The 27,760-nt window shown below is 32.5% G+C and overlaps 1 protein-coding gene across 18 annotated transcripts in view; it reads right to left on the reverse strand.

The window, feature by feature from the left end:
- LOC130444483 (protein lap4-like) overlaps positions 1-27,760 on the reverse strand; it is a 169,688-nt gene that overhangs the window by 16,705 nt on the left and 125,223 nt on the right. For 7 of the 18 annotated variants that reach the window (XR_008909959.1, XM_056779615.1, XM_056779616.1 and 4 more), the window contains 5 exons: positions 19,967-20,518; positions 4,595-4,705; positions 3,455-3,634; positions 2,627-2,656; positions 195-396 (listed from right to left, as the gene is read on the reverse strand). Coding sequence is in view for 17 of the 18 variants with exons in the window: in XM_056779615.1 (XP_056635593.1) it covers positions 195-396; positions 2,627-2,656; positions 3,455-3,634; positions 4,595-4,705; positions 19,967-20,518 (1,075 nt within the window). In the remaining variant the exon portion in view is untranslated. The remainder of the gene's footprint in view (positions 1-194; positions 397-2,626; positions 2,657-3,454; positions 3,635-4,594; positions 4,706-19,966; positions 20,519-27,760) is intronic. The other 11 variants (XM_056779621.1, XM_056779618.1, XM_056779623.1 and 8 more) reach the window with 3 other exon arrangements.

Below are 27,760 nucleotides of genomic sequence, written 5' to 3' on the forward strand. Positions count from 1 at the left end.
CAGCAAAACAGAAAAAATAAAATGAAAGCTTTAATATGTTATTTTATAATGCGGAATGCATCGAAAGTTAAGCGATGGAATTGCCAGTATAAGTCGATATTTGTATAATTTTCAATTTCTTTAGTTAAAATAAATAGAAGGAGAAAATAACCAATACCTGGTACACAAATAATGAATATACAATTATTACTGACCTAATAGAGATTTTCCATTGACTTCTAATAATCTCATGCCAGCTTTAAGTCTTCCATCCCGCCTGGCCGCTCCTACTGAATTAATTTTTGATACAAAAATACCTTCGTCAGATCTATCTAAAGGATTTCCTCTTTGTCCTTGAAGACCACCTTTAATATGCATACCCAGTTTTTCATTATCTGCTTTCTCAATTACCAATTCCTAAAGAAAACATAAATTTTCATCTAAATTGGTTGGCGATTATCATTCATCAACACTCACAATTACAATATCTGAAGCATGTTTCGATAATTAAATTATCGTCTTCAGGAACAAAAGGTGTAAACATAATTGTTTTGTATCGAGTATTGAATATAATTTTTAAATATTTATGTGTTGTATAAAGTGGAAAGGGAAAGTGATAAACAAAAATATGCGAGGATTTTTCATGAGACGTTGTAAAAAGAAAGTCTCAATAAAATTAAAATTATTTTTTCGAACAAAGCATAATTTGTTGATAAAATTATCAAAGTAAACAATGCATTTTGGCTTGGTACTTTCCAAATAACTAAACATCATTTAAGCTAAATTTATAATGAAATATATTTTATAATAAGAGTACAATATTATAATTTCACCATGGGTTCATACATAAGATGAAACAATAAGCTATAAAACGATTTTTATTATCTAGAGAGTAGGAAGATTGATTGATAAAGATTTGAAAAAGAAGGACACTATTCTTAAGTCCGGAGAGTATGAAGAAGTTCTGGGGAAACATGGACCTGTTCATCATGTTGATGTCTTGAAGACTGAAAGTCTGATTCTGAAAAAGTGCAAAAAAAACCGAGCTTGTGGCACTTCCAGTACAATTATGCTAAAAAAGATTAAGGAGAAAAATAACATTCTGGTCCAGGGCGAAGATCTATAGAACTGAAACTTGCCAGGCAAAATCTGACACAAAACCAAAGTTTAATATGTCTCTGTAAATCCAAAAGCCATCAACCATCAACAAAGGGGTTAATCTTAAAGCTGCAAGAATAAAGGATGTTGCTAACAAAGCACGGTGTAGAAACTACGAAACACTAAAATTTTATCGAGATTTGGAAAACCAAGAAGCCGAAAGTCTCAACAATGAAGAAGATGAAAATATTATTGTTGATGAAGAAATTGATACAAATATTGTGTGATCTAGAATAATAATAAAGACTTTGTTTACTTTTAACAAAACATTAAATTTTAGTTTATGATACTTTGCAATATTTTTTTCACTTATTGAAGTCAAGATTTATTACTAAACATTTGTTTTACTAAGCCTGTACGTAATTGAAGTGTAAAAAAGAAAAAATTGCAATTAGTATAGCTCCTATAGCTCCTCCCTTTGAAGCCTGAGCGTATTTTTGTTTCAAATCCCTTCAAATCCCAATTTTAGTATCAAAATCCGACAAGTCCAAATATCAATTTTTTTAAATAGTTATGAAACTATTTTGGGGATCTCAATGATACATTGTCTCTGTTAAAGAAAGAATTATTCATTTTTTTGTAAAAAAAAACAATTTCTAATGATTGGTCTCTTTGTGACAGCTTTTTTCATTCTCCGCAAATTTCTTGAGATGAACTTGGCAAATTTTTGATTCTATATCTAATATCTACAATAATTCATGTGTATTTTCATTGACCTCGACAGGTGAATATGATAGATGTAGTTTTAGGTAGTTATAAATTGTTTATGTATATGTTTTAACCAGTTCAGGTACTCAAACGGTTTCGTTTAACATTGTTCATCATTTTCCATATTCAACTAAGCAATGGTATTAAAAAATTAAAGATGTTTTGATCATATTGAACTGTGAGTTACACCGTTGGTTTATTTTAACCTTTTAACCTCACATATGGAATGAAAATCATATGACTGATACAGGTCTGGCTTCAAATTATATATTCTATTCATATAAAAAGGTTAGTTTATGGCATGAACTTACCATTGATAGGGTCACCTAAAATGCCTTTAGAAATGTTCACAAATGTCTAGAGTTTAATTTCATATTTATTTGATGATAGTTTCAAATTGTTATATGTTACAGTGGATAATAATCAACAAATAAATTCATCATAAAGTGGCAGTGATATATAGGAAAAGGATAATTAAGTTGATTCATAGCAAATATCTGAATAAACTGAGGATTAGAAAGGAGAATATGGAACAAATTAATAAAAGAGAAATGTGAAAAAATAATACAAGAAAACAAAAAAAAAATACAAAATTAGTATTACCAGTTATTAATCACTGATACAGTATAGATGGATAGAAATATGATTAAATTATTTTAATAAATATTGTTGAAATCAAACATTATTCTTACTACGAAATTTAAAAATAAAACTTTCATTAGATTTATTAATAAAATAAAAATCATATAAATTAGTTTTCAGTTTTCAAATGTATACTCACCTTCGGATCAACATACGAAACCATGAGTTGCTTGTAATAAAAAAATATTTTGAATAAAATATATTTTTCAAAATAATAAATATTCACCTCACTAGCAAGTACTAGTTTTTTATTTTTTTAACTTGTAAGAATTTAAAGAAATATAAAATCGTTCATTACATATTAATATTTATAGGTGTCATTATTTGCATAATAATCTTATTATGTCTCAAGTGTTGTCAAATTGAAAAAGTTTATGAAAATCTAGGGAATATGAATCTATTTCAATGCAATATTTTATCTCTTTAATTTATTTATTATAAAAATATAAAAAATAGAAAACAAAAAAGCAGTTGATAGATTTCTTCACAATTAATTAATTAATATCTCCAACTATAAGGAAAATGCCAGGTATTTTAATATAATACCCTCCGAATAAATAACCATAAATTTACGACTTTTTGGTTTTATACGTATTTATATTGGTAGTTTAGGTAGTGAAAGTACTTTTTTAGAAAAATAATATACATGTAAACTCGGCTAGATTTTAGGAAGAAAAAAAAAACCGAAGTAAATATAAAAATATTTCAATCAAGTAAGAAAAATTGAAGTACACAACTGGCAGATGTACAAACACAACAAAATTTGAAAATGTAAAAAATGTTAATTAAAAACTGAACCTTGTAAAGTGCAAAATAAATTATTTACTTAGACTTAATTAAATAATTGAATTATTAAATTCTGATACATCGGTAAATTCTTATGAATACCATAAGTTTATCTAATTGGAACTATTCCTAATCTTCATGTCAAAGTGCCCACATTTTCATACATTTGAACTAAAATTACCTGATAACCTTCTGGTAGAGGATCGTGTCTTATGGTGAGCGAGATATAATCCCCGGGTCTCAAAAGTTCCATGACAGCTTCTTGATGGGTTGCATGAGTTACATCTGTTCCGTTTACTTTCAAAATACGATCTCCAACTTTGAGTTTTCCACTTTTAGCTGCAGTACCACCAGGTACCAACTAGAACAATTAGAAATAGTCAATAAACTAGCAGTAAATTGTTTTGATTTGTGTTATAACAATTTCAATACTCAGGAGAGTATTAATTCATATTTTTATACGTAGATTCTGACTATTACTTTGAAATTCGAAAATTTTCATGCAAATAAGAATATTAGAAGATTTTTTCCTCAAAGATGAGCAACGTTCTGGTCGGCTTATTGAAGTTGATGACCAAATCAAAGTCATAATTGAAGAGGATCGTCATAAAATTATTCGAGATGTTGTGAAGAGGCAGACAACAATTAAAAAATACTTGAGATGTCTTGGGCTAGTTCAGAAGCTTGATATTTGGCTATTGAATTGACCCTTTTCTTGAAAAGAATCGTCACTAAAAAAAGCTAAAAAATAACAAAAAAAACTCATGCTGTCAGTTTGGTGGGATTCCAAAGATATTGTGTTTTATGAGCTACGTCCAAAGAACCGAATGATCATTTCTGATGTTTACTGTAAACAATTAATGAAACTAGTTGGAGCAATCAAAGAAAAACGGCAGGAATTGTCAAATCGGAAAAGTTGATAATGCAATGCCTCACACATCTCTGGCAACTCGTGGGAAACTATTGGAGTTTGGCTGGGAAGTTATGCCACATCCCCCATCCAGTCCTGATCTGACCTCATCTGATCACCATTTATTTCGAAGTTTGCAGAATTATTTGAATGGTCAAAATTTCACAAATGACGATGATTTTCAATCGTACCTGGTTCAGTTTTTCCCTGATAAGGACCAGAAATTTTATGATATAATGAAGTTTTGTTAGTTAGATAGTCTGCATTGATATTTTTTGACGAATCAAGGTTCATTTGAAAGGAACTTGAACTTCTAGAATTTTTTTTTACTTAAAATTATTTTGAATAGTCAATTATTCGGATACTTTTGTCCTTGAAGGGTGTAGTTCATTGGGGTCGCCATATACTTACGTGTGAGATGAAAATGCCGGGTTCCTTGGAACCAAACGGAATACTGGAATGATCGGTACCTCCTATAATACTGAAACCTAACGATCCTCCCAATTTGCTTAAAGTAACATCCTGAAAATATATAAATAAAATTATTTTTAGATGAACTTTTTCAACTTTATTAATGCCTAGCCAAATTCATCTTCTAATTATGTTTAAACTTGAAAGGTATTTTCGAAAATGTATTTAGTTTTTTATGATTAAACGTTTATAATCGAATTATTTACTACGAAATTTATCAAAATTATTATCATCAATTTTACTTATACTGTGCTCAATATTAGAAAGTTCTAAAATCTAAGTAGTTTATACTAAATGAGAAGAGCTTTTTCAGAGTTCAGGTGGTGACAATGATGAAACATGTGCGTTCCAGTAACATTCCAATGGCCACTAATCGTTTTTTGTAACACATTATAAAAAATTCATTGCTATAAACTTGCGTTGCGTATCAAATATTTTATTAAATTTTATAAAAAACCAGCTGACATGTCGAACTGTCAATTAGACTCGTATTTCAGATTAGATGAATTTAATTCATGATGTTATCAACGTAATACCACGAATAAAAAATAAATATTTTGTTCATATAACACAAAAATAAATGAAAAAGTACACAAATTAAGCATATCAATGGCGGTGTTTGCACATATTGTATAGCATGGGTTCAATTTTCTTCATTGAAGCACCTTGTGATGTACATTTGTTTTGAAAGATTTGCCGACTCCTGGTCACACCACGTACAACTGCTCATGAGAAAAATATGGATTTTCCAAGTTGATACCACCAACAGGTGGTTTGTTATTCGGGAGCTGAACTCGTTTAAAATCAAAGGGCGTTTTCGTTAAGATTTTTGGAATTCTCGGAATTAGAATTAACTCATTTTTCAATTTTCCTTTGAATATCGTCTCTTGAATCACATTACTCACCTGTTTTCTTATCATCAAGCGCGTTTTATTGCATATTTTTGGTTGGTTTAGATTTCAACACATGAAGCCCGCCTCCGTTTGTAAACTATTCACATTGAAGGGTTTCTTTTGATGAGATTAAATTGCAAAAATTCAAAGGAATATGGCAATTACCGATAGTAATGCATTTCCCAGCAGATGGGTCCTTCAACTATCTTCAACAAATAGGTCCTTCAGCTATGTAACTCCACCATTTAAAGTTTCTTTGATGATTTGAGGCAAGAGTTTATTTCATCAGCAGCAGTTAATCTTGGATACTAAATTATTCCGCAAAAAAAGTCTCGATTCATTGCGCAGTTTTTTTGTAGTTCGATCAAAGCTTCCAATGCGCGAAAAGATTCGTACCAAATGATTATTTTTGAGGCCACTAGAGCTTTTGCTATTGCGAAGGGGTTTTGCAATAACGTGTTCGCTATTCCAAGGAACTGCTGCTGTTGTTCTATATGAACAGTGGCCAAAATCAATGATACGAGGAATGTCTTTCCGATCCCACCAGGGGCATCCAGGAAAAATAGTTACTGCGCGATGTGGCGGTGGTATTAGCTAATAGATCCATCAAGAGCAAAGCCTAGTTATGTTATTTATTTTATTGAAATTTCTGGACCCTTTTTTTCCTTTAAATTTCTTTCTTTTTTGAAACAATATATACTATGAAATTTAAAATCGGATGTTCTGAGAAATTTTTGATCAATTTATATATTTTTTAAACAAATCATTATGTGAAAAAAAATAATTTAATTAACACAACAAAAGTTATAAACAATGATGATTTATATAACGTAAATTTGTGAAATTATATAAAAAAAAATTGATAATGTTACCAGAAATAATAAAATTAGATGTAGTGAAGCACAAGGTTTACAGAAGGGAAAGGTGGAAAGTAGTAAGGAGTTGTGTGGATTCTTTTGCCGTATAATTTACCTTATTTGTAGCTGGACTGCTAGCGCTGGAAGGGTTTAGCCAAAAACACACCAATATATAACTAGATCGATTGTTAAATTCCAAACTTGAGAAAAAGTTTTATCTTAAAGGTGATAAAGTTTTTAGTTAAACCTTTACGATTTAATTTTCAATAAACCTCTGAAATCTTTGGTTGGAATTTAACAATATTTAAAAAGCTGTCTAGATCATTAATTCACATTTTTTTGTGTATTAAATGTAATTATGATTTAGTTTATTAATTATATTGTTAGTTATTCTAGACATCTTTAAAATTAGTAGTTTACAAAAAAAATTATTCCTTGATTATGGTTAGCACTGTTCATGAAGTCAAATACAAAACTAATTAAATTATCTAGACGAAAATGCCAAGTTTTAAGAAAAAATCTCCAAAATAATTATATTGATTATTTACTCAATAGATAAGCTTATAGCAGGGCCTTACCGATTTCAAGGTATTGTTTATTTCTTACTAACATAACATGTATTAAGTTTTAATACTTTTCATATTCCATTAAAAGAAGGAAAACTTATCAATTACCAGCCGATGTAGAATTGTATGTATGTACGAGTGTCACTACCGAAAGTGACTTTTTTTCAAAGATATCGAAATAGATTGATATGATATTCAATTCATAAGAATGGACAAAAGTAATTTTTTTTTATAACGACTTGTCACACTTCCCAAGCAATTTGCTGGGAAACATTCACCACCTCTGCGGAGTCCTGCTTTGCAGAGGAGCTCGGACGGTTGAAGTGTCCTTCTAGTCTTCTACGGCCCCTTTTGTCACTTATGTCATCGTTCCTGGAACTTCATGAGTGACGGGCTATCAGTGGTTTCCTTTTAACCTACGTCTCCCTTCCCCTCTCGGGATTAGGAGTTCAGGTTCCTTTCTCTCTGCCGTCTTTGTCTTTCATCTTTTTCCTTGTTGCTGAGAATACTCTTAGCCATGTTCTGCACCGATTTCCAGTTCTCTGAGCTGTCAAGCATCCATCTTCTCTACAATGTTGTCTGGAGTGAGCTCGCATTCCAGCTGTCTGCAAGTCCTGTCTCTGACCTCTCTCCACTTGTAGCATACGAAGATGGAATGTTCGGCAGTGTCTACGGCGGCACAGTATATACATCTATCCGTGGTGTCTTTTCTGAACCGTTTGGCATAACATCGAAAGACGCCATGTCCTGTTAGGACCTGTGTCAGGTAGTAGTCTACTTGGCGGTGCTCGCACTTAACCCACGGCTTGTATTAACCTTTTGGTCCATTGGGCCTTTACTGTCTCACCTTCCCATCTAGTTTGCCATGTTGTGAGGGAACTTTCTCTAGCTTCGTTGCTATTCTGTAGCGATTTGTACTTGGACGTTCTTTCCTGGGCTAAGAGATCAATGGGCACCGTAGCCGTAATTACTTGGAGTGCTACCCCAGACACAGTTCGGAAGGCGGAGGACAAAAGTAATGGAGTGGAAAGATACTACAATTATTCCACAAGTCAAAAACTTCAAAAATCAAAATAACTTAACCTAAGATTGAGTTTTATACCCTTTGGTGGAGGTAATCTGGGCATGTATGGATGGATTCAAAATTATATGTTCCAGTAACTTGACCTTAAAATATTTGAATTTAATAATTCTGAGAAAGTCCATTTAAAAAATAATCTGATTACACAGAAAAAGCTTTTGTACCTTTAAAAAGATATAACAGCAAAAATATACATTTCTTCACTGAATGGAATGTTTCTTTTGCTTGGAAATCGGACGGATAATAGCAAATTTTGAGCAGGTTCTATTGACAATTTTGATCTATTAATAAATAATAAATAAATACCAAGGATTTGTTTATGAAAAAAATGATGGTACATCAACCGTCACCGTCACTTTCGACTGATTACAAAGGTCCCTTATTTCTGTTTTGTCAAGTTTTAGTAATGTGTAATCAAATTTTTCCACTTTATAAACATCAAATACATTTCTGCTGGAAATAATTTATAATAAAGTGTACTAATGCAATATTATTCATGTTTTAGAAATATTCACAATATCAAAAAAATTTAAAACACAATTATTTATATTTAGGAATAATAATCTCTGAAAAAAACTTATTGTAGACAAATTTATCATTTCAATTATCCAATTAAATACAGCAACGACATGAGTTTTACAACAATATATTGAATAAAGGAAAACTCTTGATAAAGTTGAAATAATTCTTGAAATCTTTTCGATTTCGCTCGATTCTAGATACATGATCATAACTCCGCTATCATAGCTGACTTTGCACGAGAGGTCAAGTCTGTGCTTTCCTCTGTGTGTATACTTTATCTATTTTTGAAGAACTGATATACCGGAGCGAGTTTTGAAGAAGCTTTTATAATTCCCATTCCCACGAAAAAAGTATAGAATGTTACAAACTAGTAACCCAGTAAGAAATCGCCAGATAACCCGTACAGGCTGATTATTCCAAAGAAGCCGTCCCATTGTTTGCATTAAATCAAATAGAACTTTAATTAGTTTACAATTCTAGTATTTGATTTTAGTACTTTTTTTTATTATTTAAAATCATTGAGGGCACAGTCTTTTTGGCGATCATTTGGGGTACACTGTCGAGTAGTGACAAAAATTGATACGGAACACAGTCGAGAGTTTAGACATGAGAATTTACATGTTCTGGGTGTGAAGAACATTTTTTTTTTAATTTGCAAAATGATTTTTGACAGAATTTCAACAACGAAAACGGCAGAATTCTTTGTTATCAGCGCATTTTTTACAGTGTGCGATATCTCCTCACAAGAAGCATGTAGGGAGCTCGGGTTTTTTGAATTCCATTCCTGCATAGCTGTAGATGTGCCGTAACGAAAGAAATTTTGGGTATTATTAGGAAAAAATTGATTAAATTAAGCAAAATGTGATCCCATCGGCCAAATCCTCGAGAGACATGAATCGACTCGAAACGACATCAAACTACGTCAATAGACATCATAAAACATCGATCAACATCGAATAACATTTCATATACTAATTATTATGCACAATTTTAAGGGTTTCTAATGGAAGACAAAGTTGAGAATGCTAACTGATTTATTGAACATTCAGAGAAGGCATCAGTTAGCGTTTTCATCTTAATCCGTTATTCGAAACCAGTCAAATTGGAATCACGTGGTCAAAGACATCATAAATTTCGGAAATCGAGCACCCGAAAAAATTTTTTCCAGTAAACAGTGATTGGTTCATTTTCAAAGCAAGACTGCTAAACTAAAGGAATAAAGGAAGAGACAGATACAGACAAAATCGAGGCGAAATTACTAAATAAATGTACGAAAAGGTATTCAAAGTGATATTGGACTTAGTAAGTCCTTTAAGTCAGAAGGAAATAAGTTTGTCCAACTTATTAAGATTTCTGAAGAGTATTTCAAGACGCAGCCAAGTTTTACATGGCAATTGGAGGGACAGCACCCCAATGGGCTGGTAGAATATGAAGCTTGGCAGTAAGATACGAGTTTGGAGCCGATCTGGGAGTATGCCTAAGGGATCGATTCATATTTAGGGCGAGTTTTAGATCTGCTAATGAAAGAAAACGATAATACGTCTTTTGAAAGGATGATACAAATTATAGTGTCAAAGATTGCAACAATGATCAAGCGGCAACGCACGAGCCCGCCAGCAGAGACATAAAAATCATAGCAGGGAGACGGAGATGACAGCCATGAAATGTTACGTCTGTTGGACAAACAATCACCAAATGTTTAAATTATTTATGTAGGCAAAATGTTCGAAATCAGTAAAATTGGTCAAAGACATCACAGAACTAAAAGTATTTTTGTGGAGTTTGAGGCGAACTTTTATTCAAATCCGCAATTTTAAACTTGTGATGGTTTGGCTGAAAAGCCAGAAGTTTTGGTTCATGTTCTTTTGGTCTTTTGGTTTGTAATAAAGCTTTAAAGAGATCGTTTTACCCAACATTTTAACCTTATAAGATGCATTAGTCAAGAGATTATTCAACAGGTACTTCAGAAATGTAGATACTATCTATTGAGACATTGAAATTACGGAGCGAAAGCATAAAGTTATTTGAAGATCAGTTGTGATTGGATAATCTTGTTAAAATCAAATTTACTCTGAATTTGCGACACATTCGGTTTGTAAATATTAAAAAAAATACTACACGTTACACTGTACTGCTCGATCTAATTATTATTACCAAACGTGTTCTAATTATACAAAAACCATTGTGTGAACTTAAGTGTGATAATATTTTAGAAATTATCTCAACAACTATTTAAACAACCGAGTTTTGGATCACGAATTTCTAGTGCAAACAAAATTATTTACACTTGTGACACACATTAGTTTGTATTGATTAATTTAAGGTGATTAAAGTAAGTGGACACAAGAACAATTGCAGGTCGAATCAAAGTTTTATAGGGGAGTTGAATGAAACCTTGGTCGCAAGGCTGGTTGCTCTATCTTCAAATAAAAGAAGGAATTTCGAGAATATTTTAGCTGTAAAATCATTAAGTAATGCAATGTTATCTCCAACCAATTGGCCTTAAAGAGAGGTCGACAATTTTTACAAAATTTTTAAAATTTTCTCATTTTAAAAAAGCTATTAAAAATTTTCTATTCAATATTATAGTATTTCCTTGTAAACTGGAACGAAGTCTTCGCCAACTAGTTTATGAACTTTGTGTTGTGGGATTTTGAAAATGCGGTGTGACAATTTTCGGCATCTATTCCCAAATAATAATTTTACTAAGGTCTGAAAAAGCTTGCTGAACATTGGGTTAGAATCATAGAGTACAATGCTGAACTTCGAATATTAAGTTTTTTTTTTGTATAATTATTTAATAAACAAAGTGAACTTCGTTTTGAACACAATCCGTACGAAAAGTACAGTGTACGATACGTGAGGAAAAGACATTTCTCCCTCACTTGATTTGTGCTCGGAGAAAAATGTAATTCTTCTTAATTGTTGTATAATCTTAGATTCTCGGAAATGGCAATAATACGAATGGTGGTATGAAAATAATGACAACAATAGAAAAATTATGGTGTTCTTGTGGTAAACAGGGAATTATCTTTTAATAAATCAATGGCTAGTTGCCTATATGGCTCGTGCTGTTTTAGAAATGAAGACAAAATAATATCGGTTTTAATACATAATCAAATTCTCCTGTATAGTTTAGTTTCTTTTATTTATTTTTGATTTGTCCGAATCCAAATGATTTCGTTTTCGCTTTTCGTATTTTGTTTTTAAAGGAAAATCAAAACTGGAATCACCAGCGACGTGTCAAATGTGACAATTTTCCGATAATTATTCCCAAAGTCGATCTTATTAAAAGTGAAAAAAAGTAAAGGCTTTAAATATCCATTATTGCGATAAATCTCTAATAATTGAATTATGTACTCGAACGTTCTGTAGTTTTCTTCTACTATTCTTGTTAAATGTCAAATAGAAAGTTAGTTTATGAGTTATTCTTGAAACAATGTTTTACCGAACCCTCTGTATATAATTTAGATTACAAATTACTAAAAATATCATGATTCTTATTGGACCCAGAAGTATCTGGCCAAACAAAGGAAACACACAAATTTTGGATAAAAAATTATTTATTTTTCAACGTAATCACTTTTTAGCTCCATACACTTTTTCCAGCGATTTCCTTTTTATAATAAGAATCGTCGAGCCCATCAAATCATCTCTTCATTGCTAGAAAATCTTTGGCTACGAGCTACTTTTTCAAGTCTGAGAACAGAAAATAATCCGACGAGGCTAAATTTGGCGAATAGTATGCATGAGGGGCAATTCAACCTTTAATTCATTAATTTTGGCTATTGCAATAACGAATGTGTGAGCTGGTGTATTGTCTTGATAGAACAACACGTTTTTGCTTGTTTCCTTCGCTCAAACGTTGCAATAAACTCACATAATACTCGCCGTTGATAGTTTTCCATTTTTCAAGATAGTCCGACGCCGTGATCAACAGTTGTTTGGAGCCGGTTCTCCTTTTTCAGTCCATAGTTTTGATTGTTCTTATATTTTGGGTGTGAAGTCATCCATTTTGCTTCATTTATGTGAAACATTGCCAAACACTCCACGGAAACATCTTCACGACGCTGTTTTTGTTCCATTGTGAGCAAACGCGGCAGCCATCTTGCCCACAGCTTTCTCATGTTCAGATTTTCAGATGATATGCGACGTACCGCACATTTTGAACTGCCTACTATGTCTGCTAGCTCGCTCACTTTCAGTCGACGATCCTCCAGTACCGCTTTATGGATTTGCTTCAACATTTCTGGAGTTGTCACCTATTTTGGTCGACCAATGGGATGCTGGTCTTCGCAGGTCGTACGAACAATCTCACCCAGAGTATAATCGAGTTTAGCTTTTATGTTGGTTGAGTTAAATCCTTTTAAATAAAAGTATTGTATCACATAACGATGACCAATTTTTTCCATGTTTAAAAATTGACTGAAAACGTTCGCTATCGCCATCTTTAGGTCAGGTACTTCTGAACCATCCTCGTAGTTCTTTGAATCGTGTCCTTATTTGATTATTTATATTATTTTTATTTGAATGTAACAACATATAAAGCAGACGATGGTTAAGAGGAAAACAAAACAGGCAGAAATGTCAGTTAGTGTAGCAGTTTTAAGTAGATACCGATATTAGTGTTCTTTATTATTAGAAAAAAAAAATCAAAATTGAAATTGAAAACTCACCAAAACTATAGATATACGTCTCCTTTTAATTTTTTTCTTTCTCGGATATGTATTTTCATGTTTTTTCTTATATAATTTGAGATGCACTTCACCGTTTTTCTCACTTTTTTTAAATATCCTAAATATGTGAAACATTTTTAACGATGTATAAACAAACGCGAATATTGCTAATTAACTAACAGGTAAAAACTCGAGCGCAATCATATGACAACGCCATATTTGATAAGGAATCTTTAACGTCGCAGTGCGGCGTTAAAATAAACAAAAAATTACTGCGCGGATTAAAAATGTTAAAACAAGTAAAATCGTATTTTCAACCGTGAAATAAAAGTAAATTAAAAACAAATTAATAGATTCGATACAGGGAGTTGTAGAATATTAAACTTTATTTCTTAATAGCATTGAATTTCGATATGGTACTTTGAATAATAACCTTTTAAATACCATGAAAATCGACTTAATATCTTCAATTTTTGTACTAATTATATTTTTTAGGGATTCAACTTCTTATGCACAATTTATATACATCTATAGAAAGAGTTTGAGATTTCTGAACGTACTGAATGGATTTTGTTAATTAAAAAATTAGTCAAACCCTCAATGATACTTTAATCATAATTTTATTACAGAAAACGGGTCAAAGATCGAAAGTTCTTGTAATAAGTAAGGATGCGGAACGTGCTTGTTTACTTAGAACTCGAAGGATTATACCGACACGTTTCGAACCGACACCGCGTCGGCCGAAAGTTTGAAAAGATTTCTTAGTATGATGTAACGAAGTTAGCTCCACGTATATTTAAACACTTATTCTCCTTACTTTCACATAAACTAATCAGTCACATTCTGAAAGAGAATTTCCCTATAAGCCGTCATGTGTAATAGCTCTATGACTTATCAATCCTAGACCAGCCGGACAGGTCCTGCTTCGTGTCCGTAGCGTGGTAGCCAGAATGCACAAAACATTGGGCTATTTGAAATGGTCAAACGTTACTCATCAAAAACGATCTTATTAAACTTGACAGTGATATGATGAGCAACCGTTTTCCGCAGATATCGAGATCCTTGTTGCGTAAACGTGCTATCCAAAAAGATCGTGTATTAGATAGGCGCTGAAAAATCTGACACCCCAACATAAAATTCAACGCTTAGGAGCAGCAATGACATTTCTGCAATGGTATCAAGATGACAGAGAGGAGTTCCTCGACTTTAATACTAGTCACTACAGTCAATGCATTGGTGGCATAGTGGATTTCCGGTCAAGAAGAAATTCAACCAGACTTTACCGATACAGAAAATACTGCATACAGTGTTTTGGGTCATGAAGGGCATTCTTATCATGGTAGACGCTGACCATTACTGTGAAACACCTAATTTAAAGAATAATCAGATGGCCGAATCAGGTGGATAAGGTGAATAATAACTATTAAATTATTCTCACCAACATTAACACTAAGAGTTGATTCAATCGCTTGGATCTTCTTCGAACGATATCCGTGCTCTTTAAAAGTCGCTATACCAGTGAAATAAAGTTGCTCGTGAAGGAATTCCATCAGCAAAAGTGCGTTACAACTTTGTTGTTCACTTAGATCAAACTTGAATACTTATTTCGATAAAGAATCGTATGTATATGTGATAAAATCGACTCAACTACAGTCATATCTTACAGGATGATAGCCAAACATAGAGTAGTGCTAGCTCTAACTCCTCTAGTTTCGTGGCAAACCAAACAGAGTGGCTCTCGTATTTCATTTCGAAAAAAAAATTAGTATATTTCGTACGACTTTCGTATCAAACACTCGATCACATAAATTTTGTTCATTCTGCTACAGACCAGATTCATATCCTCGAATGTTGAGATATTGAGGGGGTTTACGAAAATTATGTAAATTTCGGCAGTGCACTAACAACGAACGTAAATTGCAATAATTTGTTGTAAAGGTTATTTTTGAGTAACGTCAAAGAAATTAATCTCATTAACATTATAACAAATTTATCATTCAATAATATTGAATACATTTTATAAAAGTGTTTTGTTCAAACATAACGTTAAATAGATTACTTGGGAAAACCTTGAAAAGTTAATTAAATAATATAGTATTTGATTACTGTTAAAGGTAATTAAAATGTGAAGGTGCTTTGTTTTACTGTATCAGGAAACCGTCTATGCTCACTCTAGCGATTACATTTCTTTTACAACATTTTGTTTAATTCAAAAGTTGAATAAATAGTTTATGAAAGACCGATTGATTGTTCAATTAGATATAAGTTTCAAATGAACTGAAGTAACAACCGTATAATTCGTAGTAATTAATTAATCGATTCAATAATAGCACGATTAGAAATAAAAGATGTTGAGGATACTGTCTTAAGCAAATTTGATATGAATATTCTTTTTTTCCGATTTGTAGATGATTGTATTATTACTGGAAAATGAAATTCAGTCGAACACTTAATTCTTTTACAAGATCAATACATAATTGTATGCATTTTTCGAATCCTATTGAGGCACCTCCAAAACATGTGATCTTCAAGTGTAGAAAAACGTTGACCTCGCACTTTATTTTCTAGTTTCGGGAATTAGAAGAAATCATTGTTCAAAAACGTTTTTATTTGAATTAATGTGCGAGAGCTCGCATTATAAAGGTCTTCTGCGATTGGTTTCCCTTTCAGGAAAGCCGATTTTGGATGACTTATTGATTGAATTTAGAAAACCAGCGAGTGGTTCGAAATGGGGTTTCGTCACCAAAAGTGAGTTTAATCTACGATGAAATTCATAAAAAACATCGCACGAAAATCTTCTTGACTTATTTCGTTAACCATTAAAAATGTCAATGTCAGATTTGACATATTCACATCAGTGTTCGCCTAACCCAAAACTTAAGTAGCAACCCTCGTAATAGAAAACTTGATTTTACGTTCTATCAGATTAATATTTAGAAAAAAACAGAGTGGTATTTAAAACCAGATTGGTCTTTAAGATATTTAAACTTCAATTCATGTCATCCTATGTCACAAAATCAGTTATAATAAGTTTGTCTGATAGAGCTATCCAACTATGAAATCCTGCATTTAGATGCATAAGTATAAGAAAAACTACATAAAATGATAAAAAACGTATTCAAATAAAAGGATAAGCAGATACTGTAATAAATTAAGACAGAAAACTGATTTTAAACAAACAAGACGTTACCAAAATATTTCAATGAACTGAAATCTAAAACAACATGTTTACATAAGACAAACATCTCATTATTTGGGAAATAGAATCAAAAGTCATCAGTTTAATAAAAATAAGATTGCAGTAAAAAAACCACGGAAGATTGAAAAAAAAAACATACATTTGATTATAAAGATTCAAAAAATTCTTAAGACCGAGTTAAATACAAGAAGAAGAGATGGTTTACATGAGATTTCATTTTGATAAAGATCGGAATTAGGTCGAAACGTCAGAAGTAATTTCTATCAAAAAAGCAGTTAGAATTAAAATAGATTTACAATCAACATGATTTTTCGATAAAAACAAGTTTTTAAAAGGTTTTACAAGTAAAAATTTAAAGAAAATTTCGATAACAAAATCGAAAAAGGAAAATTATGATGGTTTGGACATCATGTTATAAGAATGGGAGAAGAACGATTAGCACACAAGATATGTGAAGCACGAACTTACAAAAAAAAAAAAAGAAAGGAAGGTCGAGGAAGAGCTGTAGAGAGCAAATTAAGATGGCAGGGGAAAACGAGGAATAAGATGGAAGGAAATGAAACAAAAGACACAGGATAGGAAAGGAGACCAAGTAATGACTCAACTACAGCATGCATTACATTTGAAAAGCTAGAAATGCTTCAAGTTAAGTGAAGAAGTTTATGATAACAATTGAAAACAATCTATAATTTATAAAAAATTTTTGTTCATACTTTATAGATATTATTTCTTAGCATAAGAGATTTTTTCAAAGACTTGGCGTAATGAGAAAATAAATAAAAAAACTAATTTCATGCGTTTATTTTAAATTGAATGAGAAATATTTTTCTGTTTTATATTTACAATAAAACTCCAATTAAAACCAACCAAAATGCAAAAAATAATTTCAAAAAGATACTAACCTTATAAAGATCCGCTAAAAAATGCAACATTTATAATTTATTTGAGTAAAACTAAGATCGTGTTAATTCAATCAAGATCTCAATGTTCGGAAAGTAATCCGGATCCTAATTTTTTTCGGAAACTAATTGGGTTATAGCGACATGAAAAGATCGTTTCTACCTGAGTATACAAGTGTGTAAATACCACCTGATGGATGTTAATCACATTTTTTGGAAATGTTTCAACAAAGCCAAATATTATTCATATTATTAAATATTAGGTTTTGAAATGGCTTTTTCGCAGTCATCGATCGATCTTTAATGCATAATTTTTTAGGTATATAACACAATACTCAATAAGCCGAATGACTAACTGAGAAAAGAACATTTTTTTGAACAAAAAAATGATGTTATTCATCAATGTAATCTCCTTTAACAGCAATTCAATAATTCCAACGCTTTTCTAACTTCTCGATACCGTGCTTGTAGAAGGATTTGTCTTTTTTTCCTCAAAATAGACTTCAGTTTCAACAATTGCTTCTTCATTTGAGCTGGTAAGCATTTTTTTGGGATAAGCGAATAGCCAGTAGTCACTGGGAACCAGATTTGGACTATACGGTGGACGAGAAAGCAATTCGAAGTGTAATTCGTTCAATTTAACCATCGTTGACATCGATTTGTGAATCGGTGCATTGTCTTGGTGAAATAGTGATTATTTCTTTAACATATGAGACCGTTTTCCGTTTTACCTTGATTTTAGCATTTGTAGTCGTAGTTTTCGCTATTGATTGTTTCTCCCTTTTGGAGATAGTCGATGAACAATATTCCATGCACATCCCATAATACTGAAGCCATAACCTTCCCAACTGACTGTTGTGCCTTTGGACGCTTCACCGGCTGCAGTCCACTCAGATGATGAACGTCTTGATTCTAGAGGAGGTGATGGATCCATGTTTCATCTATTGTCACATATCGACGCAAAAAATCTGATTTGTTATGACACTGCTGACACAAACACTGCTCCAAATCATGAAAACGTTGTTTTGGATCGGCTGTGAGTAAACGTGGCACCCACTTTGAAAAAAGCTTTCTCATGATCAAATGTTCATGCATAATTGTAAACACACTGCCTTCTTATATCTTTATGGCCTCAGCTGTCTCACGCAATTTCAATTTACGATTAGATAAAACCAATTTGTGGACTTTCTTGATGTTTTCTGGAGTAACTAACTCAATTGGACGACCAGAACGTTCATTATCATCATCGGAGTTGATACGAGCACGTTTACATTCAGCAAACCAATAACAAATTGTTCTTTTCGATTGAGTGGAGTCCGGATAATACTTTGAAGCCACTGATGCTGAGCTTGTACAATATTTTTTCGATCAAGAAGCAATGATAAATTAAAACACGTAATTGTTTTGAAAATAACGACAGTAGCTTCATTTAAATGGCTCTCACTTTTTTAAAACTAATCGAAATTTCATGAAATTTTCCACATAGTCTTTTGAAAGTTGGTACTTCATATGGATTTGACAATGGCAGCGCTATCTGTGTGTCAGTCACACGATTTATTGAATAATGTTATAAATACTCGTTTCGTAAGAGCACAAATACATTTTGCAAAGAAGAGTATCGATGAAAAGAAGATAATGATTGGATACAGTGATATAAAACATGATGTTATCTGATAACCAGGTGAAAGAGAATCGGAAAAAGCATTTCCCGGAACTATGGAATTAACTGCGGGGCAATGGAGAAAACACTAAAAACTTAAGTAGATAGAAGAAAATTGGAAACTACAAGCAAGGAAAATGTATCAACTACCAAAGTAAGGAAAATTTACGAATATAAATAGGAGTCTTGTTGGGGCATTACCGTCCCAATTGACATCTGAAAACGCTAGATGTAGCATTGTGTGAGAGACTAAAGAATACAAGAGAATAATACTTGGAAGCGCAAGAAAAAGGAAAGGAGTGTGATTCATAGATCAACACTGAGCATCTGCAGAGCCAAAAGAATAAAAAGGGACACATACAGTTAAAAAACGAAATGAGGATTACAAAATGGTAGTGATCAAGTCCGGGTTTCGAATATCGACGAATCCATATCCGAACAACATCTTAGTATTAATTCGGTTCATCACTCGTAGGAAAAGAATAACAAATCATCGCATCGTAAATATTCTACCAAGTAAAGTCAAATTGAATTTAAATACTAGTTTTTTTTTTTCTATCACGATATAAATATTTTTGTTGCATTTTGATAACGATCTTGCGGAACTACTCGTACTTGCCAATAATCAATCAAAAAACTACGAGATGTTGAATATAGGTACTATCATACTAATTCAAACAGTAGTACCGATACGATCTTTTTGATTTAGAATGATAGGCACTATGAATACCAAAAACCAAGTGTCGGTGCAGGTGAGTGAAGTTAAGTAATAGCTTCATGCATAGAAAACCATCTTGTAAAGGGTCCTTAAAGTATAAATTAGTATAAATTGTAAAAATACTGTAAGGACACTTTGCGTCAGTTGTTAAAAAAAAAATAAATCAAACCTAAAAAAAATTTGGAAAATATTAAAAAAAAAATGGTAGCAAAAACAGCCTTTATTCCTAAAGGCCGCCTACCTCTATGATCAGCGGCTCTACCAACTTATTGTCCGTTATCCTAGTGACCACAGTTTCAGTAAATGTACTCTTGGTAATGGTTTCCGTAACACGCCCAGGCCCCTTCGGTGAGGGGGGCAATTCGATGGGCGCCTCCGGCCGTTTTATCGTCACCGTAGTAACGGAATTCGCGACATTATCGTAACCGGTAGGCGTAGTCGCAGACGGTGTAGGTGAGGTTTTTGAGGGAGGGGTGGTCGATCGGGTAGCGTTAGGTTTAAGGAAATGAGGTGGTATCATAGCCTGGAACTCTTCGTTGGTGATTGGCCTGGCAAATACCTGGGTATCATCCTCTAGAGAAGAATTCGATGATGCCTTCTTGTGATTCGTTTGCGATTTGGCGGTAGGTGCTTGCGGTTGAGCCGTTGTAGTTGATGAATCGCTCGAAGCGGAGTTTATACGTCTCGGTGCAGGTTTTGGAACTTCCTTTGCTGTATTGTGGTCGATGCCGTTTGTCTTGGGCGGTTCTTGAATAGGAGTTGGCGGCTTTACTGGCTCAGGAGACTCAGAAGTCTGAAAATAAATGATTAATTTGTAAAAAAAAATTCTATAAATAGATGTGTTTGCTTCAACTTCTGTAACTTGCAAACCCTAATACGCTGCAATATTTTTCGATAGACAATGAGTCTCCACGTGTTCCTACAGTAAGTCAACTCAAATTTACAAATATTTAATGCAATTGATCCCCTTGTTTTATATCATTTAATGCTAGTGTGTTATAGTCAATTTTTATAAATCGGAGAATATTAAAATAATAGAGAAATCATAATAAATAACAAGTGTATGAAAATAATGAATATATTTTATCAATCGCCTACGTAATTTTTGGGCTTTTGGCCTGTCCAAACCTTTTTTTTATTATTTTGTTCAGTTTATGGATATAATAGAACAATAAAAGCCCGGAAACTTGTATTCGCTCAGGCACATTTATTAAAATTCTAGAGAATATTTACATTATTCTGCGATAATATTCAAAGTGACTGTACAAATGTATTAGAAATTACGTTTTATTACTCTCTCGTGCGTAAAAATATACTACCAAATGCGAAGAGATTTGATACGGTTGTCACGCACGATAAATCAAAGGATAAACAGAAAATTCCTTTCCACTATCTGGAAAATTTCGGATCTGACAGATAGATTTTTTTAATCTTCAATACTCAATGGTGCTGTGGTGCTAAACTTTGAATCCACATAAAAATTAAATTTAATCTGAATTTACAAGACCTTATGGGTCCTCTCGTGTCGTGTACAGCTCCTCCATCATAATGAAAGTGTATTAGATCTTTTCTAAGGTTTTCCTTGTGACCTTTCTGTGTTTCAAAGATACAAAAATCATACGACCCCTGTGTTTCGAAGCATATCTAAATACACCTTCTGCTCCTATTAATAGGGTGGTTTTTCAACAACTTGCAAACCAAACTTTTTTGTGATAGGTTAGTTTTTCTACAACAAAGTTTCAAAGTTATAGATAGTTATTAATTCATAGTTTTTAATTTTTCTATGTATAAGAAAGTGTAAAACATTTTTGATAGATGGCGTTAGCTACGCAGTTTGCGTTGATACTCGAGTCAACACCACTGAAGTCTCTTATTTTTAAGCAAACAGTAACATATCAAATAATTTTTTCTTCAAAAATAAAGCAAATATACATAATATCTTCAAACTCAAAGAATGTAATCTTGTTGGAAAATGTATTTGAGTTTTCTCCTATAACATATCAACGTATTGGAGTTAACAAGTTACGGGGGTTATAAATTTATATTGTGTGACCTTTTGACCTCATAATATTTTCCGCTAAGCAAAATAACGATGTTGGAATAAAAGAAACAGTGGAAGGAAGCTATAACTCGATTTATGTTTCCTTTGAAACCGAACGATTTCGTTCACAGAAGCTCAATTTAAATTTTACGTAAATAGGATATTTGTACATATTTAGAGAAATAAAAGTATATTGATGTAATGTTTACTGTTTCGCTTCAGGACCAGTCGATAATTATGATTCTTATCAGAAAACAACTTCGATACCGTTTATAAACCGGTGGTACTCATCCTGTTCTGCTAAGAGGAAGAATTAAATCTAATGTTCGATCGAATTTTAAATCACTGCTTCCAGCAATTGATTGATCGTTTTAATAAAACATTACTAATGAGTTTAACTGTTTATGATATCACAGGCCCGTACTACTTACCGCCACAATATCATAATCTTTACGTTATAGTATTTTTCCACATTTTTCATTATAATGAACGTGTCCTCGCAATAATAATAATAACATTTTAGGATTAACCAATATAACTACATCCTTCCACCATCTCATATACGAACCCAAGCGAGACGTTTGAGTCGATGAGAAATTCATCCTAGGTTAGGACGACGAAGCGATCAGATCTCGAACGCAGAGATCTCAGCGGAGCTACGCAGTTTCCAAAGGTTCGGCTCGCGCAATTTAGTTTAATTTTTGTGTACATAATTTTGTAGATGTATATAAATTGAATTTAAGTAGTTATCAAGTTTTGTTTATCGTGATACGACCCCAAGACTTTTTTTATTAAAAAAATACATAAAAAGCTATAATGTAGGGCACTGGAAAATGGACAAAATTACACTAACTGAAATATGTTACGCTGAAGACATGATCATATTTTCAGAAGATGAATAAACAGTAAACCAAAATCTCGAATTGTTTAATCGAACAATAAAAAAATTCGGTATCAAAATAAACACAGATAAAACCAGAGCAGAAATAAAAACACATAACATCAAAATAGAAAATAGACAAATAGAGGAAAAATAACAAACGTAGGAAAAGTATTTAACGCGGTAATAACATTTTTTCTAGGAAACAATGAGTAGAAATTGAAGAGTAGCTATACCCATAGTAACGTATGGTTCCAAAACATGGTCAACGGAAAATTGAAAACAAAATTAGATTAGACCACATCAAAAACGAAATATTAAATACAAAATCTGCAGAGCAGTGTATAGAAAAAAATCAAAATAGTTTGGACATGTGAAAAAGATGAGTTAGGAAAAGATTTTAAGACAAATACTAGAAGCCAGAACAATAAGAGCAAGAAACAAGGAGGAACTGGATGACAAAGCGATTTAGAACAGAGGGAAGAACCTACATAAAGTATTACCACAAACAAAAGGTCGAAAGGAATTTTGGAAAGAAGCTAAGCCCCACGTCTTAAGTAAACATCAACTTCCTAATTCCTGTAGAGTTACACAATTTTGCTTATATACGTAAATCAATAAGAAACCAAATATTATAGTCCGCTACTGTACGATGTGGAAGTGCTCTAAGCGATGGCGCTTCTTTTTTATGTTTCACATAATGGTCTTTTTATTTCAAGACCGCTTGCTGTAGCACCAGATTGAAAAAGAATGTTCTTTTAATTGGCGATTGTGGTTGCTTATAAACTTAACTTTAATTGCATCGGCCATAAAGTTCGAAGACTTTGTAAGAACAAGTTAAGTGATGCCAATATCAATATTTATATAACAGAATAAATACAGTAAATGATACAAGAAGAAATAATTTTTTTTTGTTGTACGAGGAAAGTACAGTAACCTGAAAAACATTAAAATAATGCATGCATCACATCTAAGTAAGAACATATTTATCTAGAAGAAATTCAAGAAAAGTTAAGAAAGTACAATGTGAAGTGGTACATCATTAAATTGAAGAAGAGACAATATTGGAGTTGGACAATACTACTGCTAAAATGATCGTGTAAGTATTGGTTCATCTTCTGATGATGAAGTTTTGATTTAGAAGTGTGAAAAGTAGCTCTACTCATATATTTGGACATACGCAATAATAGCTAAAAATGAAGAGAGACTCCATTATGTAGAAAGAAAATATAAAGACCGAGGCATAGTTATTAATGAATATAAAGTTGTATCAATGAAGATGCCGCCATCAGAAGATTGTAGGAGAGTGGAAGATTTAATAATATATGGTAAAACTTTGTAAGGTGTCGTAAAATTTCAATATCTTGGATAAAATATAAACAACCCAGCCAAACCAAACACTGCCGTACAAGAAATAATACAAAGTGATAGAATGAAGTCAGCAAGACTCTAATCGTAACTTAAGATAGCGAATGTTGGGTGATGATACAAAAAGACCAAGAAAGATTAAGAATTTTTGTGAGAAATTATCAGAAGGATATATGGAAGAGTTAGAATGAACCAGACTGGATAATTCTAAACTAATAAAGAAATCGATGGAATACTAGGCAATAAAAACATGGTCCGATTCATTAAAGCACAAAGATTACAATGGATAGGTCACATTTAAGAATGGAAACGGATGCCTAAGAGAATCAGAAATGTCAAAATATACAACAATAGAAGACGAAGTAGACCCCGTATCAGATGGACTGATCAAATATACGAAGACTTGAGAGGATGAAGAACCTTGGTGAAGAACAGACCAGTTTGGGTGAGAATTGTCGAGGAGGTCAAGGCTCGCACCGAGCTGTAGTGTCATTTGGTAAGGTTTGTTCTACTTATCCTGATGGGTTTTTATATTAAAACTATCAATATACCTTTTGGAAAAATAGAGCATTTTGACCTATAGCTGTTAAGAAATTATAAACAGGTTAATTGAGTGAAACGATTGGAGATTTTAACATTCTTGGATCCATTAAACAAAAAAAAGTTTTTAAAAAAACTTATGCTCAAAATAACTTAAAACTATTAGTTCAGGAACTAAGGTCACACTGAAACTAATAGAAATGATTTATGCTATACGAGCAGTTTTTGAACACCAGCGACTATAGAAACTGGGGAAACCCAGGAAAATTGGTATTTTGTCAATAACGTGGAAGGAGTTTGATACAATGTATATAAAATAAATTGTAGAACGTGAAAATCTGCACTTAAGAAGTTTTTACACATTTTTTCGGAAAAGTTTCCTTTACGTGATAATGAGCTATATCAGATCTACGCGTCAACAACTCAGTAAGTCAAATTGAACAAATAAGATTTAATATTCATTTCCACCTTGTCTTTTGCCAAATTCAACTACATTTTTCTAAACACGAAGTTTTTTAGTTTGCCCATTTTTTCTGATCGATGTCTATGCGATTGACGTAAAAATATCAAAATGCAGATTCCTGAAAAAGGTCACTTGTCATTCTGGTCCCAATACCCTGCTATTTCAGGACATGCGTTTGAAAATATGCGATAAGAAAGTTTCCATTCCTCTTTTTTACACTTCCGCAATTTTCCAACACACCTGGAAATTCTTCTGATACGGCTAGTAGTTTATATTATCGACTATAGCTTCATCAATGTTAAAATCCATACTTCAGAACCTGCTTGTTCTCGCAGCGGCCTTCATTTTTTTCTTAGTAATCTCATGCCAGTTTTATTTTGAAATACCAAGCGACGATTACTCACACGGCGAACGAGCTGACAGGGAAGTCAGCGGGGGCCGCTTCGAATAATTGAATAACAATGATGTACCTCCCACTTTTAAGAAATGTATTTCAATTGATGTGGGACTATAGATAGTTTTTTTTTTTTTTGACTGTTGACTGTCGTAAATAAATAATTCGAACTGTCAAAGCTGTTTTCAGAATCGGGGAGCGAGTTCACAAATATCAATTGTATAATCGGCGCAAATCAACTTTATAACAATTATTATTAGAAAATCTGATTTCAGTCTACTCAAATCACGAATCCATACAGTTACAGCCCAATAAACTTGAACATCCGCTCCACAACTCTCGTACCAGGGGTCCATGTCTGGAAAACAACTCATCGGGGCAGTTTATATCTATAATGGACCGATTGACTAAATTTTTTTCCGGTGGTTTGACCCATTTTCCATGGCCGCTCGCGCGCAGAACAATTTTTTTTTCTTAAAGTACTCCTCAAAAACTACTTGTGTGCCAGACATCTATTTGTTTCAATGTCAGGATTTAGTGAAATTTTGGCTAAACGCCTGAATGATATTGTATTTGCCATGTCAAATTTTGAACAATTTGTGAATATTTTAAAATATTTTTTATATTAATTCGAAATTTTTATTGTTAATTTGATAATTAATTGTGTATTCTCTCCCAAAAACAATTTTTCTTATATTCCATTATTAATTTTCTTCTATTAATTAGAAACACGTGGCAGAATTTTTATTTGACTTGACATAAATCGATATATTAACTGTTTCTAATATTCTTTTCTGATTTTGGCCGCAATAATTGGTCAATGCAATGCTCTATGATTTCCACGTGATTTAGTGAAATATCTCAAAAAATTCTCATCGTTTTTGTATTCCTCCAATTCCGGATTATTCATCATGACAATGAAATGAAATTATTTATTTTTTGATGATGAAAAATTAGCTCACAACAAAAATAACGCATCTCATATTCATTAAAAAAAAAAAACACGCAACAAAATATTTGAGTTATTTTCCAAAACATAAATGTACAAAGAATCATTCGAAACAATAACAAAATAAACATCATCAACATATTATAGATAATTTGTACGTTTCCTCAATTATAATGACAAATATTAATTAAGGATGATTAATAGGTTATTACACGATACAGTAGTGATTAATTATTATCGTCAATACTCGCAGGTGTGGCACCACGATGAGATAAACTCAATAAATAATAACGTGAAGAAATGTTAGTTATAGTAGTCGTATGTTAAACATTCAAACATCAACTCCCAATTATTATTGAATCTAATTTAGGTAGCAGCATCTCCTTTTTAGATTCATTCCCTTAAGCAGTGAACATCTCTTGGTTCACTAAGAAGACAGTGTGGAAGGCAGTATCAGAAGAAAATTCTTACAAGTGAGAACCTACTCCAATATCCGGCAAGGGCATTTAAAACCTTCAGTCTTTGAAGACAATAACTTGGGCGCATCAGACAGTATAATTGTGGATGTAGGTGCAGTATGAATATCATCAACGGTTTCAGATATTCCAATTTAATATGGGGCTGGACCACGAAAAGAAGAGGAGGTACCTTTTAGAAGTTCTGCAAATTCTCGAATATTGATTAGGGATTTAGCAAGTAGAACCGTAGTTAGAGGACGTTTTTGGGTACATACCACTTTTGGAGACTACAAAAAACTACCACATAAAATTATTTTTGTGAAAAGACTAATAGCTTCATGTTCATATCAATTATTGCACAATAAAATCTGATAATAAACAAAAGCACTGGGGATAATCCTTTATAGCATAGGATAACATTTACTGGAAAAACTAAATGAATGCGTCTGATGGGTAGGAAGAAGAAACATTTTGAAAGATCTCTAGCCAGTGAAAGAAGAAGGTTTTTGGGTGTCGCTACCTTGAGTCTCATGATCCAAATGTTTCCTAATCGAGCGCCACGTTGCCAGTCACATTACATAATTTTTGTATACCTACCTTCCACTCACGATTTTTGTTTAAACAAGCAACAAAAAAAACTAGTACTTAGAATATTGAAATATTATTTGGTTCTATAGGCACAAGGTTTGGAGTCGCTCTGTTGCTTTTCCCCATCTCTTTTTGTTCATAGCTATTTATTGCCAGATTTATTCTTTCTAAATCTTCTCTGCGTTTTTTTATCCTATTCTTCTTTTAACTTCCCATATCACGTTCTTCTTTCTTCTCGTTTTGCCTCTGCAATTCCCGAAAATCCTTCTTAGTATATTTCTCTCTCATGTTTATTTTGGTTTCTTTTTTATGGTTCAAGATACAACAATCGCTACAACACAGAGCCGTTGGTTT

Source organism: Diorhabda sublineata, chromosome 5, assembly GCF_026230105.1.
Source record: "Diorhabda sublineata isolate icDioSubl1.1 chromosome 5, icDioSubl1.1, whole genome shotgun sequence".
Taxonomy (NCBI): Eukaryota; Metazoa; Arthropoda; class Insecta; order Coleoptera; family Chrysomelidae; genus Diorhabda; species Diorhabda sublineata.